General features: G+C 37.8%; 1 protein-coding gene across 4 annotated transcripts in view; it reads right to left on the bottom strand.

Annotated features, from left to right (window-relative positions):
• sptbn2 (spectrin, beta, non-erythrocytic 2) overlaps window positions 1-22,384 on the bottom strand; it is a 61,989-nt gene that overhangs the window by 16,732 nt on the left and 22,873 nt on the right. For 3 of the 4 annotated variants that reach the window (XM_081615844.1, XM_081615845.1, XM_081615846.1), the window contains exons 1-14: window positions 9,206-9,409; window positions 8,822-8,995; window positions 8,470-8,561; window positions 6,733-6,813; window positions 5,699-5,814; window positions 5,311-5,423; window positions 4,749-4,936; window positions 4,538-4,655; window positions 3,849-4,007; window positions 3,428-3,730; window positions 1,691-1,844; window positions 1,198-1,592; window positions 845-1,108; window positions 553-764 (exon numbers count right to left, since the gene is read on the bottom strand). In XM_081615844.1, the coding sequence (XP_081471970.1) occupies window positions 553-764; window positions 845-1,108; window positions 1,198-1,592; window positions 1,691-1,844; window positions 3,428-3,730; window positions 3,849-4,007; window positions 4,538-4,655; window positions 4,749-4,936; window positions 5,311-5,423; window positions 5,699-5,814; window positions 6,733-6,813; window positions 8,470-8,561; window positions 8,822-8,995; window positions 9,206-9,394 (2,558 nt within the window). In that variant the 5' untranslated portion in view covers window positions 9,395-9,409. Of the gene's footprint in view, window positions 1-552; window positions 765-844; window positions 1,109-1,197; window positions 1,593-1,690; window positions 1,845-3,427; window positions 3,731-3,848; window positions 4,008-4,537; window positions 4,656-4,748; window positions 4,937-5,310; window positions 5,424-5,698; window positions 5,815-6,732; window positions 6,814-8,469; window positions 8,562-8,821; window positions 8,996-9,205; window positions 9,410-15,854; window positions 16,007-22,384 lie in introns of those variants that run through there. The other variant, XM_008427717.3, reaches the window with a different exon arrangement.

Raw genomic sequence — 22,384 nt, 5'->3', positions numbered from 1 at the left:
ATATTCATTTGTGCGAACTGTACTGGTTGGTAAAAACCCGGAGAGAGACGTGATATCAATGCTAGAAAGAAACTTAATGTAGACAGCATTGATTTTTGAAATTAAGATCATTTAACTTTTCCATGTTGAATACTTCATTTTTGCATATTTTCTTTAGATACTTATAAAAACAAATGTGCCATATAATTATTATTATTTTATTAAAATTTGTTTTGAGATTCAAGCTACAAACAAGAAGCAAGCTGGGATCAAGTTTAGCTACAATGGCTACAATGAAAAAAGTACTGAATTTGAAGAAAGTAAGCAGAAACATCACAGTAGAAACAATTAGATGATGCACTTAGGATGGGTAATGATTATCCCAGTTTTAGCTAACCCTAAATCACTTATGTTGTAAAATATTTTGAAAATTTGGTTTTCAAGATATTTTACAACTTCATCTTCAGAAAAAACTGAAATTGTATCTATTTTTAAAGAGAGAGAAAAAAAGCACTGGATTCAGCAACAATCTTGTTACATAATCATCTCTGCTTCCATTGCTCCCAAACTGACCTCTGCTGCACAACCTCCAGGTCTTCCAGCTTGGTAGGGATCTCCATGCTGTCCAGCCACTGCTCCTTCTCTTCCACCCACAGCTGGCAGGCGTCGGCTTCGCTGAACATGCGATAAAGCGCCAGGGCGCCTTCCAGAGCCTGTCGCCGAGCTGCTGACAGAGACTCCAGCTCTTCGTAGCGCTGCTCAATAGCAGGAAGACGTCCCTCCACCTAGAGACCCCAATTAGCCAACATTCACTACACAGAGCATGAGATCTGAAAGGGATAAAGAAAACTAAAAGCAAACGTACTTCGGGGAAATTAATGTAGGCCTCTGGCAGTGCTTGGGCCTGCTCATGGAGCGAGTCAATAAGGGGGTGGTGGCTTTGGATCTCCTCTTCAATTTCTCTCTGCTTGCGAGCTAAGGTTTGGGTGGAGAACTCGTCGTGGCCAACCTCTTGACTGGACACCTGTCTAAGCGTCTCCATAATCCAGGCCTCCATGTCGTTGGCATCAGTTTGAAACTGGTGCAGAGCCACAGATTCCTTCAGACTCTGCTCTCTGAGCTTTGTTGTCTGATGAAATTAGAGTACAAAAAACATTAATGTATACAAAATAGAAGACTGTTTAGATGTGACAAGTAAAGCTGCAAACCACAACCGACCTCCTCCAGATGAGCCCACTGTCCACGGACGTCTTGGATCCTTTCCGTGATTTCCGGGGCTCCAAAGTGACCCTCTTCAACCAAAGCTTCTCCGGCAGCGATGCTGTTGCTAAGTGGGCCGTAGCGAGCGGCCATCTCGTCCCTGAAGGCCTCGTGCTTACTCAGTAGGTGAAGGGCAGACGAGAGGTCACGGCCACTGTCCCCACTGGCCAGAATCTGCTCCTGCTCCCTGATCCAGGCCGCCTCCTCACCAAGATCCCACATGAACTGCCACAGTCGACGTGAATCCTCCAGACGCTCTCGACGCGTCGCCGCAAGCTGGCCAAGCTCCTCATAAGCTTGACCCAGCAGGTCAACCTTCTCACTAACAAGTCCAGGCTCACAAGGTTTGTAAGCTTTCAAGAAGGAACGAAATGAGAAAAATGTATTTAGATATTGATGAAAAGAGAAGCATCCGTACAGAAAATGATGAAGGCCGCGTTAGAAGGCCTACCCTGGTCGTAGGAGGTGAAACGTTTGGCGGCTCCTTGCACCGCTTTTATCCTCTCCGCCTGACCTGAAATGTCAGCCTCTACCAAATTGTGTTTTTGCAGCAGATCTAACACATCATGCAAATGTTTGCCACTATCCTGGGACTGCAGGCGACCCTGAAAAAAAAAAAAAAAGACAGAAAAACAAACAGAAAAGAGAAACATTTAGAGATGGAGGGTGGGAGGGGTTCAGCCAAAATCTTTTAAACATAATGAAGAAATGTTTTCTCGAAAAGGTTTAACATATAGAACAATGACTAGGAAAGCCATTTTACAAAGGATTACGTTTAATTATTAGTTTATTTGGTGATTATTAGAAATAACAGCAGAACTCATTTAACCCTTTTATGCACAATATGGGTCAAAAGCGACCTGTGATAGAATTTAGAGTCAATCTTTGATACAAATAGCCGTTATATTTTTAAGTTACTTCGTTTAAAAATCACACTTTGGTAAAATTATATAAGCTCAAAAACAAGATTATTTCATACTTGTAATGTTATCTTGCCAAGTAGCTGTATTTTCAAAGATAGTACCAGACAACACTCAGTCAGCAGGAAATAACACAGGAAATTAATGTTTGAGCCACGTTATGCATTGAAATGGACGTGCATGTGTTGTTGATCAAAAGCTGAGATTAATGAAAAAGAGAAAAGAAGTGCGTTAACTGTGCTATTAATACACCATAATACAATTTTAAAAGTGTGCAGGTCATTTTTTCTTTCACCATGCCATACTTTTATAGTTTTAATTTAAATCTGAATCATCTGGTGGATGAGTTGACTGCAGTAATTAGTGTCCATCAGCAGGAGCTTGCTAAAGGTTTTATTAAGCCTAATTTGTTACTTCAGGCTTATCATAACTGAGGCAGTATTGTCAGAGTCCAGGGAGAACAATAACCAAATTGTGTAGTGCAAGGTTTTTTAGTAAAATCATATACAAATAAATGAATGTGGAAAATTGAGCATTTTTATTTAAAAAAAATCTCTTAAAATCTTTGACTACTAAAAAACATAAAGCACCGCTGGTACAAAATACAGTTATGAAAATGAACATCTGTGTATGAAATGGGGGATATGGATTTGTGAAGGCATGAATTAGCAAAGATATGGAGTGACCAAGAGAGATTTAAATGTCAAAATCAAACAATTGTAATTCTGGTGAACACAGAGGAGGAAAACGTGGTGTACTGCAAAGAAAAAAGCAACAACAACAAAAAAACATATATAAACTCTATAGTGATACAGAGCTCTAATTAAAGTGAAACTAATGAAGTCAAGCTAATAAAAGCCTGGCCGTTTTATAAAGAACAGTTTTAACACTAGAAATGAACAAACATGAGGAAATACCGGCATTTCAAGACTGGCAGAACACAAATGAATTACGTTCACAGCTTGCTAAGACAGCTTGTCAAAATTTAATTCCTTCAGTGCTCCACATGATTGTAGTCTGCCTCAGTTAACCTTAGTTAAGCCAACAATGGCAGGCAACACCAGTCAGCCGTTAGCAGGCATGATAACAGCTAATTACTGCAATTAGGAGCAACACTAAAGCTGCTGGGAAAAACTATGAACAACATCTATCTTACTTCAGAGGATTAGCTGAGCCCTTTTAGTTAATTGGACACCAAAGCAACAATAGGAATAAGCACAAACATTCAATACTTATTTAAACGAAGCCATTCAAAATATCCGTTTTACCTTTTCGTCGGCCATCCAGTCCATAATGTAACGCATCTCCTGAAACAATCTCTGAAGGTCTCGATGGGAGTTCAGACGCTCCCTGCGGGCAGCCAGAAGTTCCTTAAGGTATTCCCAAAGTCGAAGGACGTTATCCCGTCGTGCCAGTATGCGACGCACATCATGATATTTCTCTGCTTCCAGTTCTTTGGCAACAGCCTCCACGGCAGCAACCCGCTCCCAGTATGCACCGATGTCTGTCTCAATTGCTTCGTGTTTACGAGTGGCAGCTTCTACTGCTCCCAAATCAGTTCCAAAATTATCCTTGCAACAAAAAAAAAAAAAGAAGACTGTATGAGAATCCAGCTAATCTTATTATAGTTTTAAACAAATAATATAAGTTTTTCATCAGGTTTAAAGTAGAAATGGTCAATTTTTCTACCTGAGACACTAATCTCTGGTTCTCACTCAGCCACGTCTCCCTCATTGCTGCTTTTCTGTCAAACCGAGCCGCCAGCATCTCCAGTTTTTCTTGGCGAATCAACTCGTTTCTTAGTGCAAGCTCACGCTCATGTTCAGCCTTTTCCAGTCGTTCCCAAGCCTACCAAACAGATGGATGCACAAGATGCCCGAATCATGCAGCAGACATGACACAGAAGTTTAACAAAGATTAAAATTGAAGAATTAGAGGAAAATATTCCCATTTTACTATTTGATACATTTTTATATCATTTTCAGGTACTCAAATGTGTAAAGTGCCAGCCACATTCATTGGCTCTGGTAAAGATGCATTAAAAACCTAGAAAAAAAATGCATGTTTATTGCAGCATGGGTACAGTTAAGGTATCTCTAGCAATTCATTTAAGATGAAACATCACTGATTGCTGCGGCTCGCAGCGTTGGCTGGTGCAGCCAGTGTGGGTGTTTGATAGAAAACAATAGGGGTGTTTTTTTATCACCCGCATCTGATGTTGTCAATGTGCGTTGCTTTCACATGCTGTTCTGCTGGTAAATTGATTTGGTTAAGAGATTTCTCTATTTTTTTAGTTGGAGATTACACAACAAATGTCAGGCGTTTTACATATTGCTGATGCTGAATACATCTGGTACTGTATATAAAACAAGCCCTACCTTATTTATATCAGAGATGAGTTTGCCTTCTTTTGGCATGTAAACTTTCTGATTATTTGCTCTCATTTTGCTCTGGATGGTAAAGAGAAGGACCTCCAGGTTCCCCTTTTCTGTAAATCTGTGGAGACAAAACATAGTTTGGATTTTGTAAAAAATATATACATGTATATTTCACAATTTACAAGCTTCCATCAGGAGAACTAATACTCACTTAGGGGGTTTCTCCACAGTCCGGTAGGAGTTGAAGGCCTGAAGCTGGTTCTGAACAGCACTCAGAGAGTTAGCCAGCTGCCGATCATTAAGCGTCAGTATGGTCTGCTCAATCCATTGCAGCAGCTCTGATGCCAGGGTCTCGTACTTCTCTATCAGTTGGTCGGCCTCAATGGCGTAGTCGAGTACCTGCAGCCAAAACAATTAGTGATTCCACACAAATGGGACGGAAATATTTATACATCCGTCATGCTCTGCTTAATATATTCAAGCATGTCTTTGATTTTTTTGAAGTGGAAATCTGTAGAACATCTATGTGCTGTCAGCATCTCCTCTTGAGTAGATAATTATCTGTACACTCCTTCAGTGCTTGGTAATCAAGAACCACAAGGGAGAGACGAGCAAAAACAAAGAGGATTTCTTCCATCCAAAAATAACTCAAACCCCAAAACTTTTCATAGCTATTTAATCAAACTATTTACACTTAAAAAGTTCTTGGTTTTAAATTACAAATTCACTAAGCCAAACTTCTCAAATCGGACACACACAAGCACAGAGCTAACCTTTCCAATTCGTTTTCCCTCCACTGCCAGAGCTTTCATCTTAGAGAAGTAATGATAATAGGTCGCCACATATGTGATGATTGACTTCTCATCTGGCTGATCAACATTGACATCTGGAAGAGAGGAAGAACAGAAAGTTAAAGTACTGTGCCCCAAATATCACTTGATCAAAAAACAAGAAGTGTTCAGCTCTATCCATCTTTTGATTCTTTTACTTAAAGTCCTTTTGATTCTTTAAACAGCCTTTTGTGATGACATTAAAGTTGACAATAATTAGTGTTGTCCAAGAAAATCCAATTGGCTTTATTAAACTTCATTAAACGTGCAACTTAAATGAAGTTATTTTAGAGAAAATCTGAATGCCTCAGTGAAGCCAGCAGCCACCTACCCTCTGGGTCCAACAGTTTAGTGAGGCCCATTTCCTTCTCAGCCACATTAAAAGCATTCTGGAGATTGTAGTGAGCATTGGACCTTTTCAGGTTGTCGAACTCAATCAAGTCAGGCCTGCAGACAATGGGAAACAGACTTTTTAATAGGAACAGGATACAGATAAGAAGAAATGACAAAACATTCACATCCTGAATGCTCATCAGGTGTGTGTGTGTGTGTATATATATATATATATATATATATATATATATATATACACACACACACACAAAAATCTGTTTTGCTGAAGTCATATGTAAAAATGCTTTTCATGCATGCGACACTCTTTTCTTTACTTTCTTATTTTAGGAGTATTTGGATTTTAGAGCAGCATAAATATGTCAGATGTAAGTTTATTGCGAAAGAACCTCCACTAAATGCAGTTATAAAATGATGTAGTGGAAATTTTTTTTAAACTAATATTAACATGAATTACACAGAGGGCTTTGTAGAAGCTAAAAATTGCACATTGATAGCTGTGTCACGATTTAGTTAAACAGTAAATGTAGTGAGGTAATTGAACACCTAAGTAAATAAGAAACGCCTTCATTGTATGCATTGATTAATTCATCAATAATCTCTGTTCTGAGTCACAAGTTAAGGATTAATCTTTGGTCTTTTTTCTCTATACTCTAAAAATCCTTTAACCAGCAGGGTGCACAACTGAGTAGCCAAGAATGGTTCTAAAAAAAATAAAAATAGGTGGGTTATGACTGTGATCTGGGTCATCTTGCTCCCCATATTATTCCATCTTTCAAGTCCTACTGCAGAAAGGAAGAATGCTGAAATAGAAAATGTGATAAGAAACTCCTTTGGCTGCTGCACTTCCCTGAACACCAAAGTACAAAAATATTGAATGTCTATTGTATTTGTAGGAGAATAATCTGAAATAACACCCAGCAAAAAAAAAAAAGAAAAAGAAAAAAGAATAGGCCGATCAGATTCTTCAGCAAAACAAGCCAAACAGGGATCACAGGTCAGTGAGTCACTGACCTGTGTTTGTGCACGATGGCATTGAACGCCAGGCCATCTCTCCAGCTGGTAGTGAAGTTGTGGATGTTGACATTAGGATATCTGCAGGGGTCAGATTAAAACGCATTAATCATTAGCTCAGCATGACAGAATACCATACTGACATTTCATGAAAAAAAAAAAAAAGCCAACAGTAAAAATATTCAGCACACAAGTCAATTTTAATTACTTAGAATAGCAACAAAAAGTAAATGTATTCCGGTAATTAAATTCAAAGTGAAACTTATGTAGATTCATTACAAACAATTGAATAGAAATATCCTTTTTTTAATCCCTTACTGGGGAAATTTAGGTGTGTTAACAGAAAAGTAACAGGCAAATGGAGACATGGAGATATACTGGTACATATAGATGGCAATAAAAAGAAATTAAAAGACTGTAAAACAGTATTGTTGTATAGTGTGAGTACATTAAGCACACTCAGGCTCTAAGAAATGTGTAACTTAGTAAGATCATTTAAAATATACAAACTGTGCTCTATAGTATTGCAAAAATAAGAAAATAAACTAATAGGGTTGGAAACATATTGGTATTGCTGGGAGCAGTGATGTTTATAGTTACTGGGAGGAAGGAGCTATGATGATGCTTTTTGTGCAGCTAGGACGCAGCTGTATGTTGCCAAAGGAGCTCGCCAGATGTGCAACAGTTGCATGTATAAGGTGAGACACATTATAAAAAGGTGATGCGTTATTGCCAGAATTTTTCTGTCTACAACACCTTGGACAGAGCTAGCCAGATGATTCACGATTTTTTTATTGATTATTGACGACTTATTTCAAGTGTTCAGTTCTTTTAATTTTTACAATTATAATCTACTTTCAATAAAAACCAATAAAAAATTAATCACAAGCCACATGGCAATACGGTAATCAATCTACGGCTCTGCCAAGGTGCTAAGGAAGGAAAACAAACCCAGCAGATCACATGGCTTCCCAAATAATCATCAACTGTACAGACTTCACAGAGGACCTCAAACATCTTAAATACTGAGTAGGACCACTGAACAAAAGTCCAGTCCTTTACCTCAGGTAAGGCACTTCTAATGTCTTTTCTCTGGAGTAGTTTAACACAAGGAATGTGACGGTCATAACCAAGTATAAATCAGTGTGTGGTGACTCCAGGCTCTGATTTCAGCCACAGTTCAAACATCATCAATCTTCCAAAACTGCAGAATGGGTTTTGTTTCACAATCCTCTCAAAGCTGCAGTTATTCCTGCTCCCAACTTTTACTCCTACCCTTTTTCCCTCCACTTTACTTTCCATTTGGATCCTTGGATACGGCACTCTGAACCGCTAACTTCCTTGGCTATGACCTTTCTTCGGCTTCCCTGTTTGAGGAGGATGTCAGTGACTTCTGGATAACTGTCGAGTCAGCAGACTTGCACATGATTGTGTAAGTCATAACACGGTCATTACATTAAATTTTTGTTCATAATCTTATTGTTGGTCTTGCATAACACTCAATGTGAGAGAAACGCATAAATAAGCCGAAAGTCATAATTGACAAATTTCACTTTGTCTATACAGAAATTAACAGTGTTTCACTTTATTAGAAGAATTACTGAAATAATTTAGTCTTTGAATTATAATCTAATTTACTGAGGTGTGTGTGTTTATTTTTATATAATTCTGAAGTGTTTTATATATATATATTTATATATATATAACACTTTCAGACATATGCTGTCAGCTTCTTACCCTGCTGTTTTCATTTGGCACCAAAGCAGAAGGGCATCTTTGGCTGACTTTTTCTCTTTGTTGTCTTCCGTTTCCACACTGATGTCTTGGATCTGTCATTTAATCAAGATAGCAAGGTGTTTATAAATTACAATTTCTAGATTCAGCAGCATATTTTATAGTAATTACATCGGTATGCAATAACACCTTCTGGAGAGTGAGAAAACAAAAAGTCATAACAGGGAGCTCATAACTAAAACATAATTATTAGAAAACCGCAGTCAAGCGCCATCTAATAATCAAGTTTTATGAGCTTCAAAGAGGAAGTGCAAGTTTGCATAAGGACAACATTACAATATAAACAACCACTAACCTGAAAGCGGAGGATTATAGTCCATATGAGGCCTAAGGTGAGACGGTGATTTCCATCCACTATATCATGGGATCCCATGTTTTCTAGATGGACCTTTTGCTCCTTGAGAAACTGCAGAGCTTTGTCAACATTCTCCAGGCAGTGGATACGCATGCGGCCCTTAGTGGGTTTTGGCTACAAGGGGGGAATAAAAAAAAACAAAAAAAAAAAAAACAAGATGAACCCATTTGAATGTTGTTGAATAAAAAATTCAAGAACAAATGAAATGGAAAGGTGGAGCTGACAGGAACTTAATGGGGAAAACAAATAGAAAATGGAACACAAGCAAGTCCATGTAATAAAAACGAACAGGTCCAGTGAAAGTGGTTACTTCCATGTACTGACCAGCTGTTCTCCTGAGAGGACTTCCAGAAGGCGGATTAACATGCGGCCATCCCGCAGATCTGTGTACAAGTCACCAATGCGACAACTCACTCGACCCAAGTGAGAGTTTACCCATTTGGTGAAGGTTTTCTTCTGCACGGCTTCACGCTCATCTGTAAAAATAGCAGACCAACAAGAGTGAGCTCGCATTGCCTTAGCTTTGACGTGTACTCAGCCTGAAACCGTCCCATCAGTGTTTCACAAGTCTATATGCTCCAAATGCACTCCTCTGAACAGTCGTATTTACATGAGGCTTTAGTAAATAAATATTCACAGAAAATCCTTTTTTTTTCTGTAGCTGACAGAGCAGAGCGAACGGCAGCAATTTAAGTCATGAGAATTTAAGGCCTTGCCTTGTGTACTCCCATTTTATAGACAGTTTCTTTTGTCTGCAATATTAATCCAGGGAGGGTTTTCTAATCTTAATGGAATAATTCAGGCTTTTTGAAGTTCTGCTAAAAGATTACAGGCAGTCAACATTTTACCTGCAGTAGATAACTTTCTTGATGTCTTTATTTAGTATAAATCCAGATTAGTTGGTCTTTGAGACCAACTTTGCTTCAGTGTCAAAAATCTTGTGGTAGTTATAGTCAGGGTAGTCATGGCACAGTTTATAAAAATTTATATTTTTCAAAACTGAAAATTGCCTTAATTAATTATTATAGTTATTATAGTGTTCTAAGAAAATGTAGTTACCCAATTTCACACCCACTTTAATTTCACAAAGGATCGTCACTGGTGGCACAGAGCCTCCCACCTCCATTTCCTGTGTAATTAATCATCAGCCTCTGTGTAAATAACCACCCAATGCAAACGTGACAGTGGTTTAAAGGTTCATAAAATAGTGTCAGCATAAACCACAGTGACCTTTTTGAGATTAGAGGGTTTTTAAGGCAGTAAGACGAGTCTGCTTTGGTCTTGGCTCCAACTGGACTAGCCTTTAGCTTCAGTCTGGGACCAACTCATCTGGATTTATACTGAATTATGACACCAAGAGTTTTCTACTGCAGGAAAGATATTGGCTGCTTCTAAATCTGAACAGAATCATACTTTAACAATCCCTTACAGATCAATCAATCAAATTTTATTTATATAGCACTTAACAACAGAGAGTACTCCTGTATCAAAGTGCTTTCCTTATAGATCAAGATGTATTGATGCCATCTGCTCAATTGTCAATCAAAATATCTAGAATGACTAAGCTTCAGAATAGTAAACACAGCACAAACATTTAGCTGCATGCATTTTTGCTGTTATTGCAGGTAATGCATTAAGAGACCCAGGTTAGACCTGGGTTATACAGGTCTAACCCAGACGTGGACTACAGAAGTAAGAGGCTAATCCTGCTCCACCAACCACCCAGGTGACCCAATTTCTAAAACATAAGGTCTCCCTCACTTTGGAAAACACTATTCTCGGAATATAATCAGATATAAAACCAATTCAAACCAAAAAAAAAAAAAAAAGATGTGTAGCACAACATTAAATCAATCTTAAGATTCCCATAACACAAATAAAAAGGCCATGATGACATTTATTTATTAGCAGCAGTTTGTGTGAATTTAGGTGACCACGATGTGCACTGAATTATTTGTTTGCACAACTTACTGAACTTACTACAAAAAGGGAAAATAAAAATCATTTTAGAAAACACTGCAGTTCATTAGACGTCCGAGTTAGTTATGGATAACTAATAAATGGACAATTAATTTGAGAGCACTTTGAAGAGAATGCACTCAGGTACCTAAAGAAAGTTTATTGTGGTAATGAACATCAATTACTATCCGGTCGGAGGAAAAAAGGAAGAAGAAGAAGTTGAAGAAAAAAAAAAAAAGAAAATTAGATTGTGAAATATAAGCCCTTTAGGGTGGAGTAACCCCATGGTTCATAGTATTTGTTCTGGTGCAACCTAAAGACATTTCTGTCGTTTTCTTCTGAAGCTATTTTCTGCTAAAATCAGCTGCTCTTTCTGACAGGAGACAGACACACTGCTGTCCCAAGACAGTGATAAAGTGCAGCTCATTTAAAGCCTCAACCTAAACTCTGTACAACAAAGGCTTCCTGTTCAATCTGGAAAAGCTTGACAGAATCTGACAGAGCAAATGAGAAACTCCCCAAACCCAGGTTCATAAAATCTTCAAAGTCTAAAGAGAAGAAACTGATATTACAATCAAGGGGACCTCCTTCCAAAATTCCAAGAAAATTGTATAAATTGTACTAAAAAACGGAATCAGATTGTTTTAAAAACACAGACAAAAGCAATGACTGAATTTGTTATAATCATGTCCCACAGCTCTTCCAACTTATTGCCACCTTGCCTGGCTGACATTTTCTTGGTTAAATTGGAGTCACATTTCCATTTTCATATTCTACTTCCCAGATAAGTCTAGAGCTCATAGTTCAAGTTTACAGAATATAGACAACGATTTCTCAAAAACACGACAGGCTGCTGGATGAATGACAGCTCTAGCACCAGGCTTAGCAAGTTTTCTGAGGGAAACCTTGAAATGAGTATGAGCTCGATACGTCAGCTTTCGGTCACCAACTAAACAACATGCTGCTGGCTAGGTTGAGCTTAATGTAATAATAAAAAATCAATTAAAAAAATAAAAAAAATTTAAAAATCAGGTGATGAGCTATGACTAAGACCAAGCCAGTGTAAGAAACACCCTGATAACCTGAATAATTTATTTGAAGGAATCTTAATACTTTTTCACAAAATCTTATGCAAAAGGTGTGGCATTTCTATAATCTAATGTAAAAGCAGGTTGCATCAAAATACAGAAAACTACTGCTGTACTTCTATGCTGTTCATGGCAGCAATGCTTTAATTTTGTGCAATGTTGTCTCTCTGCATACTGCAATTTTGTGTGTTAGTGTTTTGAGGCCGTCTTCTATTTAAGGTTTTAGGTGTCAGTATAGTTTTACAGAACAGCCTCAACAAACCTTTTTTCTTGTTCTAGTGACACAAATACCACAAAAAGCTATTACTCCATTACTAGGGGCTTATTAATGAGTTTGGACCTGTTTAATGAACCTGCAGATTTATGTGGATTTGACAGGTGGACTAAAGCAGAGAAGTCAACATTCCTTCTGTGGCTTAGTCATGTTATGACAGCACCCAGGAGCGAGAAAGACCCAGGAGCGAGAAAGATCCTGTCAGGAAATGGAGGGGTCTCCTCAGAATACTTTCAGTACTTTCCAGTCTGAACGAAAGCACAAGCAGAAATAATCACATAAAAATAAACAGTTTGGGTTTTTTTTTTTTTTTTTTACATTCATGGACTGATGGGTTTTACATGCACGAGAGGATTGTGCTGAATATTACATTTGCAGATCAATGCCTAAATTGGGCATTACGTTCTGCTAGAAAACACTAACGCTCAGGTTCAGCAGCAGGAAGTTTGGTGGTAAACTGTGTCATTTTAAGTCACTGAAGAATAGCAGTGACAGATGATGGCAGGGGGAGAGAGGGAAAAAAAAAAAAAAAAAAGCAGGTCTCTGCTATGATGTCAACTGTCTCCAACGTCATGTAAAATACTTGTGGAGCCTGCCAACATAACTGCAAATTACAGTTGCAAAACTACAACGGATGACAAGACGGCTGATGGGTAAAATATAGTCTTTCAAACACACTCCCACTAAATGCAGGATAGCATTGCTTGCACTTTGACAAAACAGAAATTCCTATTAAAAACAAACACAGTTTGAAGAATCTCAGGTTTCGAATCTAAAGCTATACCAGCATGATTTTCCCCCAGATACAAACACAATACATTTTAAACCTTAAAGGTGAAACGGCTTCTCAAAGCCAGAAATGAGCACACTATCAGAATGTCTTTTTTTTTTTTAACTCTTGATCCTTTGTGTGTGCAAGCTAAAAAGAAAAAACACCAAGTTACTTGAATTTGCAGCGCTGTGTTTTTTCCTATTGTTTACTAATGACAGATGAGAAACTAGTAGTTAGAGGCATCATTAAAAGTTTCAAGCACATTTGGGCTTGTCCAGCCACTTTGAAACCGTTTGTAGATGGTGGTAAGCGCTAAGTATATGTCAGAGCAAGACTAAAATGAGGGCCTGTCCCAGCCAGTGCACTCTTTAACAATTCAAGTTACCGGAATTGAGCTCTTGTTTTCCTCTTTTTTTCTTTCTTTTTTTTTTTTACACTCAAACAAACCTGAGCGCTGATGATAATGTTTATCTGCAAGCGATCTTAGCATATATAATGCTGGACCTAATCCTGTTTGTGTGGCTCATACTTTTCCGGGATCATGTTTAGTGACACATGCAGATGAATACAACACTAACACAGACTTAATGAGGCAGGGCTTACAAATATGAAAAATCACATGATATAGTTGCTCCATATTTCAAGTCCAAGGAGCATGCTTTTCTTATAACCTCTTCACTACTAAACCTTGACTTATAAATCTTACAAGTATTAGCATGGTACTTAACTGAAGAAATAAACTATTGTTTTGCTTTTTTAGTTGTGGTACACATTGAAAACATTTTTCACATCCTTTCAACAAAAAAATACCAGATATATAATTTCTTCATGTTTTTTTTAAGTTGATCGGTAAACTACCATGTCTAGCAAGTAACAAAAGCCAAAGACACAATTTAAAACTTATTCTTAGCCAAAAAAAAAAGTTTTAAATAAATAAAATAACCAATAAGGGCCAGGAGGAATGTCTTCATTGTTTAACACAACAATTAATAACAAGTAGTGACCTTCCCAAATTGTACAGCGTCTGGAGTCTTTTCCGGCAGTCATTCATTGCCAGACGCTTCGCAGCCCCAACCAGGATTAATAAGGTGGAAAAAATGAGTGACTAATTCCAAGATCTGCATTTAGTGGCTGAACTACAAGCCAAAAGTCTCAACATTTGTTTTTTTCTAATACTGTGCATGATTTCTGGCAATGTGACACTTGTCATAGATCAACTTTGCTCAAGAGAGCGCACTAAATCACAATGTTAATGAGTCTGTCACAGACCAAAGACTAAAGCAACATGTTTGGAAAAATTTGATTGGTGATGATGTCATTGGTGGATATGCTAACTAGTCTGAGCATTCATGGCAAACTAGGCTATAAGGAAGAAGTTGTAAAGAACCAGTGTGAGAGAGGTTGTAAGAAACGCGTATACATTCCTGTAAAGCCTCTAAAAGTTTATTCCACTGGTTACAAGTATTACTTATACATACATAATTTTATGATCTGTTGAACGATGCCAGTCTCATTTCTTGTCAAACATTTTTGTTGAAGCGATTTTAAAATCAAACTCTCTCAGGAGTATTAATACTTTAGGGCTTTTCAATAGGAAACCAGTTGATGAGCGCTTTAATCAGAAGAAACTCAGGCAGATTTTGATAGGAATGTTAGATAATTAAAACTTGACTACCTCCTAAAGGCACATGTCACCAGCAGAAATTTTTGATCTGTGATGCTGTATACATAACAGGCAGTGTTCCAGAACAAGATTCCAGCCCTGGTACAAGACAGAAAGTCCGATCACTGATTAAATCCTGTTTGTCACATCACAGAGATGGTGTCCTAACACACAGAGGTCACAATTCAACACTAGAAAAGAAGACGCCCTTGTTTATTAACAGTATCTCATTTATAACTATGAAATAGATGGAGCTAAGCATCATAAAACAGCTGGACCCAAGTCCTAATTTTACCTTTTTCCCTATAAATAAGAAAAACACAGACCTGTTTGAAATGGCAAAAGTTCAAGTTAAGCAGAATTTTTTTATATTTGTTTTTAATTAAAAAGCCTGTTTGACTTGTAGATCACCGAATTCTTCAGTGAACTTTGAATGCCTCCACTGTTGGATCTTTCTTCTCTTGCACAACATAAAATAAGTGGCATTACAACTAGAGAGGATTGCACACAAGTTTTGCCATCCCAGATATTTCAATAACCGTTCCCTTTATTGCCAGATATGCTTTGTAATCGTCTCACTCCTTGCAAAAATATGCAAAACTGCAAGAGAACCTCGCAGAGGCTTAAAGCAGGTCTACCTTCAGTGCACAGGCCGGTAGTCATTAGGAGCTGCCAACAATTTCACCTTGCTTCATGTGCGGCCTTGGCCATGCGCAGTAATTCCCGCTTTTCTTTGTAGTGCCGCTAAAATGACCTTGATTTTGTAAACTCCTAACATCCTGTCAGTTACTTAACCCGACCTTTCATTATGTGTGCCTTTGTTCGCAACCTCTGCAAAAGAAGGTGCAAACTGCTTTCATCAATTTGTCTGACTTTATGACATTCTCCACACAGAGAAAATTACTGAGCCAATCACTTAAGTGCTCATCAGTGGGAGTCTGACTTTTCTCTTGTTTTCATCTTTAGGTTCAGTAAAAGATTTCCTAGATAGAGATAGCAAAAACGGCAATAAGTTTTACGTCAGGTGTGTAAAGGCTACCCAATATGTGCTGGAATAAAATATTAAAAACATGCAAACACATTTGTAAGCAGCAGACTTCATTTAATGTACTAAAATGGGATAAAATATTATCTGTGGCAGTGCAGTAAACTACCCACTTCAGGGCCAATATGATATTTAAAGAAACACCGGAGTTGCTTTACTTCCATGTACTGACCAGCTGTTCTCCTGAGAGGACTTCCAGAAGGCGGATTAACATGCGGCCATCCCGCAGATCTGTGTACAAGTCACCAATGCGACAACTCACTCGACCCAAGTGAGAGTTTACCCATTTGGTGAAGGTTTTCTTCTGCACGGCTTCACGCTCATCTGTAAAAATAGCAGACCAACAAGAGTGAGCTCGCATTGCCTTAGCTTTGACGTGTACTCAGCCTGAAACCGTCCCATCAGTGTTTCACAAGTCTATATGCTCCAAATGCACTCCTCTGAACAGTCGTATTTACATGAGGCTTTAGTAAATAAATATTCACAGAAAATCCTTTTTTTTTCTGTAGCTGACAGAGCAGAGCGAACGGCAGCAATTTAAGTCATGAGAATTTAAGGCCTTGCCTTGTGTACTCCCATTTTATAGACAGTTTCTTTTGTCTGCAATATTAATCCAGGGAGGGTTTTCTAATCTTAATGGAATAATTCAGGCTTTTTGAAGTTCTGCTAAAAGATTACAGGCAGTCAACATTTTACCTGCAGTAGATAACTTTCTTGATGTCTTTATTTAGTATAAATCCAGATTAGTTGGTCTTTGAGACCAACTTTGCTTCAGTGTCAAAAATCTTGTGGTAGTTATAGTCAGGGTAGTCATGGCACAGTTTATAAAAATTTATATTTTTCAAAACTGAAAATTGCCTTAATTAATTATTATAGTTATTATAGTGTTCTAAGAAAATGTAGTTACCCAATTTCACACCCACTTTAATTTCACAAAGGATCGTCACTGGTGGCACAGAGCCTCCCACCTCCATTTCCTGTGTAATTAATCATCAGCCTCTGTGTAAATAACCACCCAATGCAAACGTGACAGTGGTTTAAAGGTTCATAAAATAGTGTCAGCATAAACCACAGTGACCTTTTTGAGATTAGAGGGTTTTTAAGGCAGTAAGACGAGTCTGCTTTGGTCTTGGCTCCAACTGGACTAGCCTTTAGCTTCCCTCTGGGACCAACTCATCTGGATTTATACTGAATTATGACACCAAGAGTTTTCTACTGCAGGAAAGATATTGGCTGCTTCTAAATCTGAACAGAATCATACTTTAACAATCCCTTACAGATCAATCAATCAAATTTTATTTATATAGCACTTAACAACAGAGAGTACTCCTGTATCAAAGTGCTTTCCTTATAGATCAAGATGTATTGATGCCATCTGCTCAATTGTCAATCAAAATATCTAGAATGACTAAGCTTCAGAATAGTAAACACAGCACAAACATTTAGCTGCATGCATTTTTTGCTGTTATTGCAGGTAATGCATTAAGAGACCCAGGTTAGACCTGGGTTATACAGGTCTAACCCAGACGTGGACTACAGAAGTAAGAGGCTAATCCTGCTCCACCAACCACCCAGGTGACCCAATTTCTAAAACATAAGGTCTCCCTCACTTTGGAAAACACTATTCTCGGAATATAATCAGATATAAAACCAATTCAAACCAAAAAAAAAAAAAAAAGATGTGTAGCACAACATTAAATCAATCTTAAGATTCCCATAACACAAATAAAAAGGCCATGATGACATTTATTTATTAGCAGCAGTTTGTGTGAATTTAGGTGACCACGATGTGCACTGAATTATTTGTTTGCACAACTTACTGAACTTACTACAAAAAGGGAAAATAAAAATCATTTTAGAAAACACTGCAGTTCATTAGACGTCCGAGTTAGTTATGGATAACTAATAAATGGACAATTAATTTGAGAGCACTTTGAAGAGAATGCACTCAGGTACCTAAAGAAAGTTTATTGTGGTAATGAACATCAATTACTATCCGGTCGGAGGAAAAAAGGAAGAAGAAGAAGTTGAAGAAAAAAAAAAAAAGAAAATTAGATTGTGAAATATAAGCCCTTTAGGGTGGAGTAACCCATGGTTCATAGTATTGTTCTGGTGCAACCTAAAGACATTTCTGTCGTTTTCTTCTGAAGCTATTTTCTGCTAAAATCAGCTGCTCTTTCTGACAGGAGACAGACACACTGCTGTCCCAAGACAGTGATAAAGTGCAGCTCATTTAAAGCCTCAACCTAAACTCTGTACAACAAAGGCTTCCTGTTCAATCTGGAAAAGCTTGACAGAATCTGACAGAGCAAATGAGAAACTCCCCAAACCCAGGTTCATAAAACCTTTAAAGTCTAAAGAGAAGAAACTGATATTACAATCAAGGAAATTCCAAAATTCCAAGAAAATTGTATAAATTGTACTAAAAAACGGAATCAGATTGTTTTAAAAACACAGACAAAAGCAATGACTGAATTTGTTATAATCATGTCCCACAGCTCTTCCAACTTATTGCCACCTTGCCTGGCTGACATTTTCTTGGTTAAATTGGAGTCACATTTCCATTTTCATATTCTACTTCCCAGATAAGTCTAGAGCTCATAGTTCAAGTTTACAGAATATAGACAACGATTTCTCAAAAACACGACAGGCTGCTGGATGAATGACAGCTCTAGCACCTAACCACCAGGCTTAGCAAGTTTTCTGGGGGAAACCTTGAAATGAGTATGAGCTCGATACGTCAGCTTTCGGTCACCAACTAAACAACATGCTGCTGGCTAGGTTGAGCTTAATGTAATAATAAAAAATAAATAAAAAAATTTAAAAAATTTTAAAATCAGGTGATGAGCTATGACTAAGACCAAGCCAGTGTAAGAAACACCCTGATAACCTGAATAATTTATTTGAAGGAATCTTAATACTTTTTTCACAAAATCTTATGCAAAAGGTGTGGCATTTCTATAATGTAATGTAAAAGCAGGTTGCATCAAAATACAGAAAACTACTGCTGTACTTCCATGCTGTTCATGGCAGCAATGCTTTAATTTTGTGCAATGTTGTCTCTCTGCATACTGCAATTTTGTGTGTTAGTGTTTTGAGGCCGTCTTTTATTTAAGGTTTTAGGTGTCAGTATAGTTTTACAGAACAGCCTCAATAAACCTTTTTTCTTGTTCTAGTGACACAAATACCACAAAAAGCTATTACTCCATTACTAGGGGCTTATTAATGAGTTTGGACCTGTTTAATGAACCTGCAGATTTATGTGGATTTGACAGGTGGACTAAAGCAGAGAAGTCAACATTCCTTCTGTGGCTTAGTCATGTTATGACAGCACCCAGGAGCGAGAAAGACCCAGGAGCGAGAAAGATCCTGTCAGGAAATGGAGGGGTCTCCTCAGAATACTTTCAGTACTTTCCAGTCTGAACGAAAGCACAAGCAGAATAATCACATAAAAATAAACAGTTTGGGTTTTTTTTTTTTTTTTTTACATTCATGGACTGATGGGTTTTACATGCACGAGAGGATTGTATAGAATATTACATTTGCAGATCAATGCCTAAATTGGGCATTACGTTCTGCTAGAAAACACTAACGCTCAGGTTCAGCAGCAGGAAGTTTGGTGGTAAACTGTGTCATTTTAAGTCACTGAAGAATAGCAGTGACAGATGATGGCGGGGGGGAAGGGGGAAAATTAAAAATAAAAAAAAAAGCAGGTCTCTGCTATGATGTCAACTGTCTCCAACGTCATGTAAAATACTTGTGGAGCCTGCCAACATAACTGCAAATTACAGTTGCAAAACTACAACGGATGACAAGACGGCTGATGGGTAAAATATAGTCTTTCAAACACACTCCCACTAAATGCAGGATAGCATTGCTTGCACTTTGACAAAACAGAAATTCCTATTAAAAACAAACACAGTTTGAAGCAATCTCAGGTTTCGAATCTAAAGCTAAACCAGCATGATTTTCCCCCAGATACAAACACAATACATTTTAAACCTTAAAGGTGAAACGGCTTCTCAAAGCCAGAAATGAGCACACTATCAGAATGTCTTTTTTTTTTTTTTAAACTCTTGATCCTTTGTGTGTGCAAGCTAAAAAGAAAAAACACCAAGTGACTTGAATTTGCAGCGCTGTGTTTTTTCCTATTGTTTACTAATGACAGATGAGAAACTAGTAGTTAGGAGGCATCATTAAAAGTTTCAAGCACATTTGGGCTTGTCCAGCCACTTTGAAACCGTTTGTAGATGGTGGTAAGCGCTAAGTATATGTCAGAGCAAGACTAAAATGAGGGCCTGTCCCAGCCAGTGCACTCTTTAACAATTCAAGTTACCGGAATTGAGCTCTTGTTTTCCTCTTGTTTTCCGCCAGGAGGAATGTCTTCATTGTTTAACACAACAATTAATAACAAGTAGTGACCTTCCCAAATTGTACAGCGTCTGGAGTCTTTTCCGGCAGTCATTCATTGCCAGACGCTTCGCAGCCCCAACCAGGATTAATAAGGTGGAAAAAATGAGTGACTAATTCCAAGATCTGCATTTAGTGGCTGAACTACAAGCCAAAAGTCTCAACATTTGTTTTTTTCTAATACTGTGCATGATTTTGGCAATGTGACACTTGTCATAGATCAACTTTGCTCAAGAGAGCGCACTAAATCACAATGTTAATGGTCTGTACAGACCAAGACTAAAGCAACATGTTTGGAAAAATTTGATTGGTGATGATGTCATTGGTGGATATGCTAATAGTCTGAGCATTCATGGCAAACTAGGCTATAGGAGAAGTTGTAAGAACCAGTGTGAGAGAGGTTGTAAGAAACGCGTATACATTCCTGTAAAGCCTCTAAAGTTTATTCCACTGGTTACAAGTATTACTTATACATACATAATTTTATGATCTGTTGAACGATGCCAGTCTATTTCTTGTCAACATTTTTGTTGAAGCGATTTTAAATCAAACTCTTCAGGAGTATTATACTTTAGGGCTTTTCAATAGGAAACCAGTTGATGAGCGCTTTAATCAGAAGAAACTCAGGCAGATTTTGATAGGAATGTTAGATAATTAAAACTTGACTACCTCCTAAAGGCACATGTCACCAGCAGAAATTTTTGATCTGTGATGCTGTATACATAACAGGCAGTGTTCCAGAACAAGATTCCAGCCCTGGTACAAGACAGAAAGTCCGATCACTGATTAATCCTGTTTGTCACATCACAGAGATGGTGTCTAACACACAGAGGTCACATTCAACACTAGAAAGAAGACGCCCTTGTTTATTAACAGTATCTCATTTATAACTATGAAATAGATGGAGCTAAGCATCATAAACAGCTGGACCCAAGTCCTAATTTTACCTTTTCCCTATAAATAAGAAAACACAGACCTGTTTGAAATGGCAAAGTTCAAGTTAAGCAGAATTTTTTTATATTTGTTTTAATTAAAAAGCCTGTTTGACTTGTAGATCGCCGATTCTTCAGTGAACTTTGAATGCCTCCACTGTTGGATCTTTCTTCTCTTGCACAACATAAATAAGTGGCATTACAACTAGAGAGGATTGCACACAAGTTTTGCCATCCCAGATATTTCAATAACCGTTCCCTTTATTGCCAGATATGCTTTGTACTCGTCTCACTCCTTGCAAAAATATGCAAACTGCAAGAGAACCTCGCAGAGGCTTAAAGCAGGTCTACCTTCATTGCACAGGCCGTAGTCATTAGGAGCTGCCAACAATTTCACCTTGCTTCATGTGCGGCCTTGGCCATGCGCAGTAATTCCCGCTTTTCTTTGTAGTGCCGCTAAAATGACCTTGATTTTGTAAACTCCTAACATCCTGTCAGTTACTTAACCCGACCTTTCATTATGTGTGCCTTTGTTCGCAACCTCTGCAAAAGAAGGTGCAAACTGCTTTCATCAATTTGTCTGACTTTATGACATTCTCCACACAGAGAAAATTACTGAGCCAATCACTTAAGTGCTCATCAGTGGGAGTCTGACTTTTCTCTTGTTTTCATCTTTAGGTTCAGTAAAAGATTTCCTAGATAGAGATAGCAAAAACGGCAATAAGTTTTACGTCAGGTGTGTAAAGGCTACCCAATATGTGCTGGAATAAAATATTAAAAACATGCAAACACATTTGTAAGCAGCAGACTTCATTTAACGTACTAAAAACTAGTGAATGACATGCAAAAGTTGGATTTATTGAGGCTTAGCTATAGAATATCAATGCATTTGTTGGTCTATATTGATACAGGGTTCGGATCATTACCACTTCGGTGACCCATATAAAAAGTCCAATCTGTCTCATTTCAACAGCTGTGTCAGAATGCTCTACTTATATTTGATGACAAAAATCCATCATGGTTGACACAGGGATTCTGTCTATTTAAAATGTGTACAGAGGTTTTAAAAAGCCAGGTTTGAAAACTGCAAAAATATTTTCAGCATAAATTTCTAATAAGTAAAGAGTCCTTTAAGATGCCATACATAACATGGAGCACACAGTAATGCAACATCAGCCTTCTTCACATGTTTCTGCACACTGCAGGCCAGCTGGCTGGAAGAGGGTCCATGCACCCTACCCTTACTAACAATACAGACAACTTATTGTATTTTTAAATATTTTGAGTCAAAAAAAAGTGTGAAAACTAAAGTAGTGTAACCCACTATGGTTAGTTTTATAGAATTGTTACAATGAAGTTC

This window comes from Poecilia reticulata, chromosome 14, assembly GCF_904066995.2.
Source record: "Poecilia reticulata chromosome 14, P_reticulata-male-v2, whole genome shotgun sequence".
Taxonomy (NCBI): Eukaryota; Metazoa; Chordata; class Actinopteri; order Cyprinodontiformes; family Poeciliidae; genus Poecilia; species Poecilia reticulata.
The sequence above is the reverse complement of the archived record's forward strand: the minus strand, read 5'-3'. Positions and strand labels throughout refer to the sequence as shown.